Raw genomic sequence first — 14606 nt, forward strand, 5'->3', positions numbered from 1 at the left:
ATGCCATCAACATATGAATCATGCTATGTATTACACCAATGCTGTTTCCCTTCCAAACATAAACATATAACCTCCCCCTTCCTGTGAATCTCAAGGGAGTCACTGCCACACATTCTTGAGTGTACACTTCATTGGCGCAATGATTCAGAGCAGCTCATAGCCAAATAAGACGAAACCCCCTCAGCTTGCCTACTTTGTCCGCATATGAGCTGCTTCTGTAGCTACATGGACTTGGCCACTTGTGGATTCATACACAAAGACAGAAAAACTTTGGGCTGCAGTTCTGTTAGAGCTGAATGCTATTTGTGATCAGCGACTCTGAAATTTGATTTTTAAACCACTATTATGTGTACAGCAAAAAAGAGAGAAAAGAAAAAAGGGGAGAGGGGGTGTTAGCATAGAACAAGTGCAGAGTTGCCCTGGACTGGTCTGTTTAGACTTGACAGATCTCTTTTTACTTGAGCTGTGCCATTTGGCCTTCAAAAATTCCAGACATGTGCCAAACTGCAATGAACTTTGACTCCATTGTCTTGATTTTTTCAGGCTTCCCTGTTCTAAACTGGCCTGTATTGCTGTATGTGATTATTCTGAAAAGTCCCAAACTGAGAAAGCAGGAGATTGTCACTCAGCTCTTTTGATTACACGTTGGGCTCAGGGCTTTATTTTTTGAAACTTTTTGTTATCAGACTTAGTTCTTGTTTTTTCTTCATTCTTTTACCCCATCGCCTTTTCTAGAGCTAAATTTACAAAAGTTGTAACATGACTTTCAAGAATAGAAAAGAACAAAAGTGGTACCTACCTATCCCTGAAAAGGGGCTCATGCTAGTGACTAGTAAACAATAAAGTTGTCCCCTTCTCAGAGAAGCTTTAATCATAGGCATTTTTAAAGCAGGCAGATGGATACTTCCTTTTGCAAATATGTTACAAATCTGTAGAAAATGTGTAATGTTGTTAAAGACTTACAAAAGTCACCTTTTACTGTGTTGGTTTCTTTGGGGCTATTATGTGTGGACAGGCATGCCCTCATTGTGCTTGCATGGGTTTTCACCTCCTCTTGGATAATTCTTAATCAACCTTAGATGGGAAGCAAATTACATAACACACCGAAGAGCATAAAATGCATAGAATGAGGTGTTAGATGAATAAAAAAAGAGCAATACAACTTCAGGTGTAAAGTGCATTAAGTGGTTGATAAGAGTTGAAATGTAAGTCTGTTCTGTTCCATTATTATCCATTATATTTCAGAGTTTTATATTCGAAACTTTAATCATTTGGATCTGAAAGATTGGAATATTTTACTATAAGAGTCAAATCATGAATCTGTCTTATAACAGTGAGGGCCCAACAATAAAACTAGCTTTGCTTGCTGTAATCATTGATCTTTTCCAGTTTGTCCCAGAGAAGTCTGTTCCCGAACCACTTGTACTGCAGAGGGACAAAATCCTCAGTCATTACTCTGTAAATTTACATGGCAAAGTTGATCTGAAGCAAATATGAGGCTTGAGCAGTCTAGCTTTGTCAAATCTAGGCAATGTTTCCCAATATCTAAATTAAAATCACCTCTTTTATTACTATCTCTGCACCACAGCTAATTAAGGGAAGGGGGGGGGGGGGGGAATTGTGAATTCTTCTGTTACTTCAAATACAATTAATCAAGAAATTGCTTTCTTTGGTCTGTTTAAGGAGCAAAACCCTTTTCAGTGTCCACTTCAAACTGCCTAAACATGAGAGGTTGAACAAATGAATTAATTCTGTTGTTTAAAGTTTCCATTATCTAGTAAAAAAGTTTCAGCTAACGAGACAAACCAGTCCTTCATATTATCTGCTGACAGTGGTGAAGGGTTTTAGAGGTGTAAAATGTGTAATGTTCTCACAAATAGGAAGGTCCTTTTAAACTTTTATTTATAAAAGTAAACTATTGACTATTACACCTGAGTCATAATCCAAATGTATTTGTGATGATTAGTGCTTCAGGGAGCTTTTACACATGACTGATGATAATAAGTTGATGACCCAGAATGAAGCAAAACAGAACAGGAAACAGCTACATGACAGTCAGAATTCCTCCTTATGTCTGTCTTAGAAAAGTGTGTGTGTGTGTGTGTGTGTGTGTGTGTGTGTGTGTGTGTGTGTGTGTGTGTGTGTGTGTGTGTTCATGCTGTTTGATGCAGGGGAATGGACTTCCTGTTCAGGATGTGTTGTCATGTTGACTAACCAAGGACACCAAGAAAGGGAAAGGACCTGGCCTTCAGAATAAAAGCTTGGTATGTGCAGTCTAGTTAATATGATTAAAGGCATTTTAACAATCCCAAAGCTATGGAGGCTAAATAATTTGCTAATAGTCTATAAATAGAGCATTATATTAATAATGTGTTATATAAGGTCACAAACAAACATACAAACAAACATTGGTTTAATAAATATACATAGATTAGTGTGTAATAATGATTTCCAAAACAAATTAATATGTTCTCATAAACTTGCCTGAATTAATCCATTAAAATATGTAGGACTTGAGCCAGTTTGTGGAAGTCACAGTGTTGCCTCTCCAACTTGAATACAGTGTCCGAGATAGTGAAAGGGGCATCCCTTTCCTGCCTAACTGTGTCTTGTGTATGTGATTAGAAATTGGCCAAATACATAGTACGCCAAAGGTGGAGGACAAGAGAATTCATGAGCATTTGTGTGTTGTGGATGCAAGTTTTAATTTGTGTCTGCACTTTCAGATTCAAAATGGGAAGGTGTTTTATTGTCTGATAACAGGTCTCTTTCACCAAAGAACCGAAATGTGAAGAAAAGAGACAGCATGACTGGATTCTGGATAAAATGCTTTCCTCTTCCTCCTCAATTCACCACTCATCTCCTGAACTGAAGTCAGGGCACTAACAAACAAAAATGTGCATATCAATTTCTTCAGATTTTGTTGCAGTTACTTATTGCCAGCAGATTACACATGCGACCCTGTGACAAGCTGACAACCAGCTGTAAGACAACAACTGGAACAAGGAAAGTTTCACTAACACAGGCAAACAGAGGCTAACAGTTGCGAACAAGTGTTATTGGCAGAAAACTTCAGGATGTTTGCGACAACTCGCCTCAATATAGGGCTGGTTAATCTGGGATACCAGGCATTTTCCTGGTGGGCCGATGGGCCCAAAAAGTGACTCAAGGGTAAAAACATAAAATACTTGACACATAGCCTTTTGTTTATTATTATTTTTAGCTCTTACACCTATTGTTAAGTATATGTATTCCTCAAATATATTTAAAAAAAATTTTTTATATACAAACAGTAACAGAAAAAAAGTTGGTTATGTGGTACAGCCTAAATTTAATGTTTTGATCTCTTTTGGCTGACTACAACATGTTTGTCCTATAGCAGCCACCATTGTACTGAGAAGAGTTGACTGCAACAGTGTTGGGGAGTAACGGAATCCGGTTGTTCAGTCTGACGTCACTAGCCGTGTCTGGGTCTAAACTCCGCTGCAGGTCCACATATCAAACGATCACTATGGCATTACTGAGAGTTGAAAAACTGTCTAAAGTCTTTCATCTTTAATAAAATGATCAGCGTTCTGCTCTACCAGGTGTAAGAATTGAGTTTAACATCCAGGCATCCATGAAAACGGAATTTATGACATTTAACGGAGTTAGAAGTTAGCAGGGAGTTAGCTCGCTAGCTTCTATCTAAATACAATATAGCATGTCCTGACTGCAGGGTTTTGGAAACAAATTAAAACGTACAGCTCTGCTATCACTTCCAACATAAATGAAGACAGAAAACTAAACAGCAGTGACGTTTGTAGGGTTACTGAAGTTGGGCTAGCTGGTATATAATGATGTGCTAGGTGACCGCTAGCGACACAGCTATGTTAGCATAATATAAACAAGCTAACTTTTTTTCCACTCGATAAAAGTTACCGTGAGTGTTCTCGGTGGTCAGGAACAAATGTAATCGCATGGCAGGATGCTGTAAAAGGACCAAACTTCAGCCAGGAGAACAACTGAGATAATCCATCCACAATACGAGGTTAGTCATTCATATACTGCTGCATAGGCTGGGCTGTAGTTACATCCTAAGGTTTTAAAGACTGAGCTTAAATAAATGATTAGTGGTAATAAAAGCCGAGGGAGGTCAACAGGGATCACTGACTGTTTTAGGAGCTTTTTGAGATCAAATAGAAGAAAATACATAACATTAAACATGTTAACAACACAAAAGCCATATTAAACGCAGACTACTTTAGACCCGGAAGTAGGATTCGTCGCGTCATCACTGAACAACCGGATTAAGACTTGACTGTACACTGTGTTCGTGTTTTCCTCCGAAACAATAAGTTCCGTTGGAGCAGCCTTTCAATGCCTCTCTCTGTCTCTTGCTAGCAAACTTGACCCAGGCAACAAAGTAAAGCTATTTTTTTCGGCTATGAGCCCGACACGGAACCCGACATATTCGCCAGAGGTCCCTTTACTATGGTTCGGAGCCGCGGACCTTAAGTAATAGTAATAAATCACATTCATGTAGTTGTAAACAGCATGATAATATATTAAGTAATCCAAAGTATTCAGAATACGTTACTCTAATTGAGTAACGTAACGGAATACGTTACAAAATACATTTGGGGCATGTATTCTGTAATCTGTAGTGGAATACATTTTAAAAGTAACCTTCCCAAATTCAAATTCATATTTTATTTGTCACATACACAGTCATACACAGTAGGATATGCAGTGAAATGCTTAGACAACTGCTCGTGACCTAAAATAAAAGACTATGAATAGGATAGGAAATAAATATCCTATTCTACTGCAATTATGCAATCTGCATAACTGCAGTAAGTGCAGTAAGTGGTTTTTGATGGAATTTTACTGCTTTTTCAGCAGAGCATCATACATAGTGTTTCTCACAACTGTAATGAATTGTAGTGGCACAAACATTTCTAGGACTTTTTTTGTATGTGTCTCCTGATGGTCTGGATCCAGTTTATTTCTCTTATATGTATTTTCTCTCTATTAATGGGAGTTTTTTATTTGGAAACGGCAGTGCTTAGTGGCCAGCTTATTTTTGGCAGGAAGAGAACCTGGGTGTATATGGACTTGATGGAATGTCTGAGCATTTATGAATTATCATCACAACAACAGTAACTACCAATGATACCATGGCAATGATTGAAAATAACTTTAACTATCTATTATTTATATTTATTTATATATCTAGCTATCTTGAAATAAGCTCAACTGTCCTGAATCCCTTCCTACATTTGAAATTGTACATTTGATTTAAATTCCCAACTCCCGGTACAGCCGAAAATCATGCTTTTGTTTTGAAGGGAATTCGACGGAAGTTGTTTGCTGTGTTTGGATGTTTAACTTGACTTTAGCTAGTTGGAGCGAGCCTATGCTTGACACACTTACCCACACCATACGCATACACAGTGTCGCGGCCTCTCCCCGAGCTTGTTCCGAGATTACGCCGCTTTCATCGGTTAGACAAACTAACGAATCGCCGGTGAAAGACTGACTCTCCCCCCGCCCTGCGCTGTGTGTGACGCTGGTTAGCTCCGGTACAAGCTGGGAATGTGTTTTATTTAACAATTACATGACGACTTGTTCTCCGTACGGTTGCGGGGGGGGGGACGCTTGTTAGCAGGGCTGAGATTTTAGGCATTTTAAAGTTGCACCGTGGGTGCATACAGGCCACAACACCTCTAGCTAACTGAGTAACTTGATAAGGGACAGACAACATCTTGGGCGTCTGTGTTTGTTTCGGTGAAGCCGCGGAGGTCTCCAGCAGCAGCCATGGCAGGGACACGGACAGCTGCTCTGCTGGTCCTGGTGTGTTTACACTTCTATCGCTCCAGCTCTTTCAACCTGGATGTGGATAATCCCTACGTATATTCCGGACCCGAGGGGAGCTACTTCGGCTTTTCGGTGGACTTCTTTAAGCCTTCAAACAACCTACAGTAAGATTTGTAGCAGAGTAGATGGTTATGGTAATGATGGTGATGGAGAAGCGCCTGTTCAATGTAACCTTTGGTTTGCTTTACTTTACATTATATATGCTTCTGTTAAAGTACTTTACTAAAGTTTTACACTTGGACCCTTTTCTTTTTTAGTGACAAGTTCTGAGTTGTTAAATCTTAAAAACATATTACTATGACAACAAATTAGAAGACAGTCCATTAACAGCAGTCCATTAACTTTTAACTTTTACTTCAGTTCTTTATTAACCAAATTGTAAGGGCATAACTTTCAAGAAAAGGTTTTCTCTGTTCACAGCTACACCAGCTGTAACTTTATTTAAAACACAGACAAACAGGAACAGTGCCCAGAGGCCATGTAGGCTTGTTGCTCTAAACTCTCGTCTACTGAAGCAGTGGATATCCATGGTTATCCAGTTTTACTGAAGTGAAAGTAGTTCTCTCAAAAGAACACTACTGATCTAGTTGTTTTCAGACTCTTTTTGTTTAGTTAATTTACATCATTAACAGACTAAGTGCAGTCCCAAAATAGTGCCGATGCCCTCAGTCATAGAGGAGGTTTAACCTGAGGTGCATTTAAATTGTGTTTCCCATATTGTCAAGTGTCATAAAATTTCCTGAAAAACGTTTAAAAAAAAAAATTCCCTGGAGTGTGTGAGATATCCTAATAACAGTCTTATCATCTGCCTTGATGCTTCCTGGTCTTGTTTCTTGCTGTATCTTTAGAGTGTCTGCATGAAATGATAGCAAAAAGCTGCCTGTCATCCTCTCTCCCTGCACAGAGTTTCTGCAGCAGTTTTGTAGATGCACATTAACAAACTTGCACCGTGCTACTTTTTATGTATATTAAGAAAACAGGTTTTTTCCCCAGACATCTTTAAAACATCATCCTATAACCCATACCCCAGTTGTTCATTTTTTGTGTGTGTGTTAAATCAATTCTTGTGGATTTCATTCCTTGTTCAACTAAACATATATCAGTAGGTACCCAGGAAAATGTCACTTTATTGCAGATAACTCCCTCAGAGCAGAGCCCTGTTGACCTTGGTACAGGAACATACTCAGATTCTGTAACTTTGTGTTTTAACTTAGTATCTAAAACCACTATGCTGTGTAGAGAAACATCGATTGCCTGCCATTTCTCCATATTTGAAAAAATATCAGAGGAATGTTGCAGTCTCATGTGACAATAGACTGACAGAGCGGACAGACAGTTAGAGACTTTCATCTACAGTAGCCTGAAAAACATTGAATCCTTTTAGTAACACTAATTAGATCAGCACTGAAATTCACTGCTCATATTACAGTTATTGCCATGGTCAGAGGGGATTTGTATAATATGATATCAGGACTGAAGCTGGCTGACCATGGCTTAATAATGTAAATATTTCCTCATACAGAACACGGTCACTGTGGAGACTCGTTTGGTTCTAGTTATTAAAAAGGAACTATACATCTTTTTTTCCTCACAGGGCCTAATGCATATCAAGCATTTTGGTTTACTGAACCCAGAAGTGACTGTGGTTAGATGATAGGGTGGAATGATAAGTTGTCGCTAGGAAACGTCATCTATAAACCATATGGGTTGAATGCACAGTTACAGATGCCTACTAACTAGTGCTAAATAACAGACAGACACTACAATTTCACTCACCAAAACTGAATCACAAACCTCTTAGATGCTCCGTACCACACCCATGTCGTCAACAGTTGTTTAAACATGGTGACTCCAGTTAGTGAAGCTGAAACCCAGCGGGTACCAATCAGCTACAGCTAAACATGTTGTCAGCATTCAGATGGATGAGTTATGAAAATAAATACAAATTCCCTCATACTAGAATTGTTATGAAGGTGGACACTCTCCACGGAGGCCAAAAACAGTTTTTACACCAGGCTGTAAACAGGCCTTGTAATGCATCTATGGGCACTGTCTCACATTTGGAGCTATATATTGTGTTAAATAAAAAAGGTGTTACAAACAATAAGCTACGCTAAGTTCAGGCTATCATTCAATTTTTATTAGCTAGTTTGAGGCAGCAGTAGTGGCTGGAAGCTAAAAAAAAACCCCCAGCGTAACAATGTGTGGCCTGCAGTAATTACACGTATTGAGAGATCACTTGATTTGTAGCTGTTTTCCTGTTGTTGTTTTACTTTTATTCTACTGACTGTGGTTCCTGTCAGCTTTTAAAGCAACCACATCAATCAGTACAACCACCTCGGTCTCACTGAACCAGCAGCCTTTTAGCACGGCAGTGCTTAACGAATTAAAAGTATTCATTCGTTTTATAAGTGGTCAATACATTAGGTAGTGAAAACAGTTGAAAAGGAAAAATGTCCACTGAATGGCTCTTTATAAACAAATCCTGTTTCGCACTGCAGGGAAACCTTAATGCTTTGAACAAAGACCAACTGTTCACATGAAAACTGTTGGCTGTCTCTTGCAGCATCGCTACAAGCAGCCAAATTATGTTTTGTATTGCTGAGGAAATTTGTCATGTTACTGCAGCATCTACAGACGGGAGATGATCTGTGTTTCATATGTTTATTATATTAAGAACTAGTCAGTAGGGCATGTTCCAGGCAATGATACTTTTGGACAAACACTCACTGTTGCAGCACTGTGTAGACCTCTTTAAAGGGACACCAATACTACATATGAAGGTCATTGTACCAGTCTTGGTCAGTAGTACCGATAATATCATCTTGTGGTACTCTGGGTGTAGATTTGTAGTCCTGTGTGATTTATGCAGAGTAGAGACATCAACACTGGAAGAAATGAGCAGGTTGAAGATAAAAGCAGCATCCAGTGTTTTCTTTCTTTTCTTTTTAAATTTAGTTTGAACCGTATTAGAGACTAAAGTTCTGCTTTCACCACAGACTTCCTGGGGAGTATGAGTCTTTTGAGGAACTCCTCTACTTAAGATTTAACTGGATGAACCAGAGTTTAAAGTTCTGTGAGATGGTTAGATCCCCAGAAAGTCCTTGCTTTGGTGCTAGATAAAGTGTGTTTATTAGTTCACTGTTCTTCAGTAAATTGAACACACGGCTGAACTCTTGGCCTTTTTATGCATTAATGCATATCCTTATGCTAACAATATCAATCTCAGTGCTAAATATAAAAACCTGCCTGAAATGTGCTGTTGTTGGTATTACTTACACCACAAAGTTGGACAGTGATGACGCCCTGACTATGAGAAGATGGGGAAAATCCCACCACCTCATCACTGCGCCTCAGAACCTGAGCGATATTGAATTGAATTAAAAACAAAAACAAACAAACTGTATTTATTGGCTGTTATAAATATCATTGTGGGTATATCAACAAATAGCCAGAATTAACCAATATATTAACCCTGTCTATTTATCTATCAAGAAATATACATATTCGTATAGCTAATATGCACATTGCATATCCATATGCAAGTATTTGATGAGTTCTTACTCACAGACTTTCCTCATATCGAGTTCATTCACAGAAATTACTATGGCAGTAAAGCTCCCATACTTTGAAACACCAGCTGACTCATGTATGCACAGATTTTTAGACTGAGGTGGTAACAGATGACTGAAAGATTAAGCTTTGTTTCCTAAGCTGAATGAGACACAGTTTAGCCTCTCTTGGTCAGCTTAATTACTACATGAGAGCATTTGTGGCTTTTTCTGTATGAGTTGGTGGCTGTTTGTGTTACGGAATAACGTCCTCTCCTCTCCTCAGGTCAGACGTTCTGATTGGAGCTCCTCGAGCTAACATGTCTGCGGACAGCATTGTGGAGAGAGGAGCAGTGTACAGCTGCCCCTGGGGCGGATCCAGCGCCTGTCAGCAGCTGGTGTTTGACAACAAAGGTACCAGAAGACCCCTTAGTTTGGTTAAAACCTCTTCCCCATCACCTTAGGGTGGGTTTAACCTTCAGTATCTCTCCCTCCTTTAATGAAAACCACTTAGAATTTACATTTTAATTCCAGACCATGATAGATATCATGAACAGTTTTCAGTAAGCATATTACTGATTGAATACTGAGGGTTCAGCTCAGCCTGTTTCTGTTGTTTTCATGCTAAGACGCATTCAGGAATGTGCGTTGAAGCAGAATGTGTGTGGACTCGTCCATGTACTGTGAGTGACTGACAAACTGCTGCCTCCTTCTGTTTATCCATGTTGCAATCATCTCTCTCCAGCATTGATCATAATTTAGTAATTTACTGTTTCTCTTTGATTGTGAAAGGCCAGATGAGCAGAGCACTGTCTTCACTGTAAATATTTACACAGTGATAAACAGTTAGAATTTGGTAATGTTCTGTGATGTGGGTATTAATCCCTTTATTGTCTTTGTAGAATTTCAGTCATTTTTTTTCTGTGAGGCAGCAGCACCCACACGTTCCAGGAATCCTGGAAGCTTCACACAATAAAATGTCCTTTTCTTAGGTGCAAATGGTGATTATTTCCTTTATATGTGAATGAAATGATTATGAAGAACAGCAGAAGTTGTCAAGGAAATGTTTTTGGTCATGTCTGTTGTTTTTACCAGGGGAAGCCAAAGTTACTCACTTTCAGAGAATATGTGGCATTTTGGATCTATAAATGAGTAAATCTGTGTTTCACAGACTTTTCTGACTACCCCAAATGTGATCCAGAGCTTTAAATGTTCTCTTTTAAAGTCTCCTCTCTAGGCTTAAAGCCTATGTGACATTTGAAAGGTAAACAAAGAAAAGTTTTATAAGAAATCGTATCCGTTTTTGTTTTGTTTTTCCCTCCAGCCATGTTGATGCCTGATGTTTTGCAAAAGTTGTACCATCTCCAAGCTTCTTCTTGGGAGATGATGTGCTCAGATGTGAACACACCTTCTTACTGCCTGACACATTTCATTTAATTTAATCATTTGACTTCTGCCTGCTGTTCTGTCTGGATGTCCTCCTTAATGATTCAGACTGGGAGGTGGTCAGTTGGCTGTAAGAACCTATAAGTGTGTTGTTGTTAAAAGTATTACATTCAGATGTCTTGTTACTTTTGACAACTTAAGAAGGACAAGCTGTGGTGTGTTCACCACTGACTTTAAAGCAGGAAGAATCACACCTCTGAATGCTGCGACACCCAGCACAACACTAGTGGTTTAAATTGCTTTAAATGTAAACTGGGTGTGTAGCTGGTTTATCGCTGGTGTTACCAAGGTCTCTTTGAGTGTCAACAGTATTGTGTCATATAAAGATTTGAAAGATGTCTATAAGTCTTTCAAAACAGAACTTATCCTCTGGTGAAACAGTGCAGTCACAGTGTTTCCAAATCACTGGTGACTGCACGCATTGACAGACATGATTTATAGTTTTCATAACGGGGCTGGGTAACTGTGGCTATATGATTAACTTTTCCTGCTAGCTTTCATTTTTTAAGAGTAGGTGTTAAATGAGTGACTGTCATCTTTTAGAGTGTAGGTTTAATGTCTTCTACACACTGGAGTGAAATACAAAAACACACCTAAAGATCCAAGGGAGAAAAATGGCAGGCACAGGAGAGCAAAGACAAGCCAGGTGTTGATGTTAGCTGAACAGTATGCTTGGGGCAATTGAGTTCATGTAGCAACCAAATCAAATCACTTTTATTGTCACATCACATGTGCAGGTACATTGGTACAGCACATGTGAATGAAATTCTTGTGTGCGAGCTTCACAAGCAACAGAGTTGTGCAAAATACAATAACATAAACAGGCAAAATATACGAATGGCTAAATCTGAAACTAATAAATATATGTACAATATATATAATAGTATATGCTGACACTGACACATGCTCTAATAATGATGGCAAAGCACTGACTGACCAAAGCGATGAATAAACTTCTTTTTGGGTGCTTTGTGTTTTAAGCTATGTTTTTATGCACATTCTTAATTTGAGTTTAAGATATACCTAAGCTGAAATGTACAAGTCTTTTAAAGTCTAAAAAAACCCACCCCTCTTAATCTATAAAAGCAAAGTGTGACAAAGTGCAGTGGAAAGAAATGATGACGTATATGAAGCATGTGACCTCAAGTTCCACTGAAGCTCTAGCTCCACTAAAGATGTGCAAAAACATCACATGAAAAAACAGAAACGTCATATTTCCGTTGTCTTTTCTACATTTTTATCTGGCACTCTTTCAGTTATCTCTTTTTCTGCTGTGGTGTTGGGGTAACCAACCAGCTACCTTTGGGTTTTTTTTGACATAGTCGTTAAGATTGACATAGCAATAGTGAATTAAATTGGTGGGATGGGAGATTTGCATTTGGTAACTAAGGAAATTAATTTGTTTTTCTATGCTTACATTTGCCAAGAAATCTCCAGTATACATACCTAACATATTTTACCCTAAACTGGAACCACACTTTCTGCCAGTTCCATTAAAAGAGGACATGGAAGACAAAGCGGAATGAAGGAAGTATAAATAGCCGGAGACAGGGCAGTATGTGTTTCTTTGAGCGAGGCTGTGTAGTTGAGCTTGGTTGGTATTCTGTGGGAGACCTCAGCCATGAAAATAGGAAGTTAAAAAAACAAACAAACCACACAACACTCCAAAACAGTGACGTCCCGCCCCCTCCAGCATGGCGTCAATATTGCCCGTGCACAAGCTCTTTGCAGACAAAGAATACATGCAGTATCGTGTTAAAGCAGAGTTCATGTTGCTTTCACCATTTAAACCAACAGCGAATATTCTCCCTCCTCCTTTGAAAAATCTGACACTGATGTTTGACACACTTTGAGTGGCACATGAATAAAAACTGAAATCTTCACTGCCACAGTTAATGAAACTGCTTTCATTTTCCAGTAAAATAATGTTAGACATTCAAAGTTAGAACCTACAATTTAGCTCTCTAAATTTCTTTTAAAAGCCACAAATGCCAAGGATTACATTTTGTGTTGATCAACAGAATTGCTTTTGCTGCTTTTATTTTGCATTCATAAAACTAATATAGAATAGTGCAGGATTTAGTTGGAAACCTGCAGACTTAAATACCTTCAGCCTTATTATAATTTGGCTTTTTGGCAGAAGTATTCAGTGCTATGTACTGTACGTATATCTGTCTTTAATCAACTGATTTTGGCCTGTAGCTCTACAGCACTGGAATACCTGCTGAACAGTTGGCTTCATGCAGCCTGCTGTTCCAGGCCTCTTATGTCCATAAAAGGTAAATTTGTCTTACATAGCCTCAGTAAGTCTTGTAAAGCAGGCGCCTAGTGCAGGATGTTTACTTTTCAACTTGTTCAACTTCATCTCCTGATGTTACAGTCTAATTGATCAGCAAATTCCTTCCCATCTGCCTTAGAACAGGACACGGTCAGCACTGAGAGCCTGCAGGCTCGGACAGAAACCAAACATGTTCGGTGACACTCTTCTCTTTTGGTCGTAATGTAGTTAGTCAGTGGCCTAGTTATAATGCTGTGTGTGCACACACGTGTGAGTGTGTGTGCGCCCATGTGTGTGCTTTTCCCCACAATAGAGGCCTTTGTTGATGACCTGAGTAATTACTGGCCAAAAGCTTTACTGGACCAGAGAACAGAATTAACTGGAATTTGACTGTGTGTGTGTGTGATTGTGTGTGTCTGTCTCACAGTGACCCAGACTCAGCATTAATCTGTCCTGACTCTGGTTTTTTTCTTTTTTTGGGTTGTTTTATACTGTCTTCAAGAATATTGTGTACAGCAAATATATAACAGTTTTTATATATTTGCTTTTATGTGCAGCACATAAAATTAGGTCAGAGGTCATAGTAATGCTATTAGTAATGCTCGATAGAGCTACTAAAAATGACAATAGGTTTTCAGAATGACAGGAACATGTCATCATAGGATGCTTTATGTGTATAATTGATTCATTTTATTACAACATATGATGTTATGTACAGTAACTGGTTATAATCTAAACTATTTACTGAACAATGAAATGAATGCTGCTCACACTTTATCCATGTAAATAAAAAGAAAATGTACTGAAAATGATCCCAGGTACAGTACAATGTGTTTCAACAGGATAAACTTTGCGGTTGTTTTTACTGCACTACAAACTTTTTAAAAGTACGAAGCACAAAACTTTTTAAAAAGAACAAAGAAAAAAAATGTGTAGAAAATACAAAACTTCCCCTAAAAGTGAGCTGAGAGCGAGTAAGTGAGCTGCCTTGGTGGAGGTTTGTTCTCACCACGTGAATGTCGATAATAACAAATTTTTTGGTTAGCAAACAACAAACAGTGTCTGAGTTTGTTCCTTTTCAGATGGTAACTAGCTGGCAGGAAACAGTTGGCATCATGGCTCCTTGATTCACCACCATAATTACAGATTAGGTAAGACTGATGCAAGTTATTGCCAAACTGGGAAACTAATCCTTTTGTACTTCATCCCTCGTGTCCACTAGAGCACTCTTTTATCAACCAAACAGTTCTGAGAGTCAAAGAATTTGAATTTAGCTGGAACTGCCGAGGCTGGAGTTTCCCATCCTGGTGGGAAAATCCCAAACTGTCCGTGTGTAATATCTGCCCAGGCTTAAATATTTATCTGCTTATTGCTTGTAAATATTTATCTGATTTCTATGGGAGTGGTCCTTTTGTTTCACTAATTCGGAGCTCAGTCTGTTATTATGTTTTTGTTGTTTTGTTGTTTGTTTT

The 14606-nt window shown here is 38.7% G+C and overlaps 1 protein-coding gene across 2 annotated transcripts in view; it reads left to right on the forward strand.

Annotated features, from left to right (window-relative positions):
- The window catches only part of itgav (integrin, alpha V), a 59365-nt gene that overhangs the window by 10745 nt on the left and 34014 nt on the right, over positions 1–14606 (forward strand). Inside the window, exons 1-2 of one of the 2 annotated variants that reach the window (XM_080902291.1) lie at positions 5383–5963; positions 9697–9824. In XM_080902291.1, coding sequence (XP_080758417.1) covers positions 5800–5963; positions 9697–9824 — 292 coding nt within the window. In that variant the 5' untranslated portion in view covers positions 5383–5799. Of the gene's footprint in view, positions 1–5382; positions 5964–9696; positions 9825–14606 lie in introns of those variants that run through there. The other variant, XM_080902290.1, reaches the window with a different exon arrangement.

Source organism: Rhamphochromis sp. 'chilingali', assembly GCF_963969265.1.
Source record: "Rhamphochromis sp. 'chilingali' genome assembly, chromosome: 14".
In the NCBI taxonomy this organism is placed as follows: domain Eukaryota; kingdom Metazoa; phylum Chordata; class Actinopteri; order Cichliformes; family Cichlidae; genus Rhamphochromis; species Rhamphochromis sp. 'chilingali'.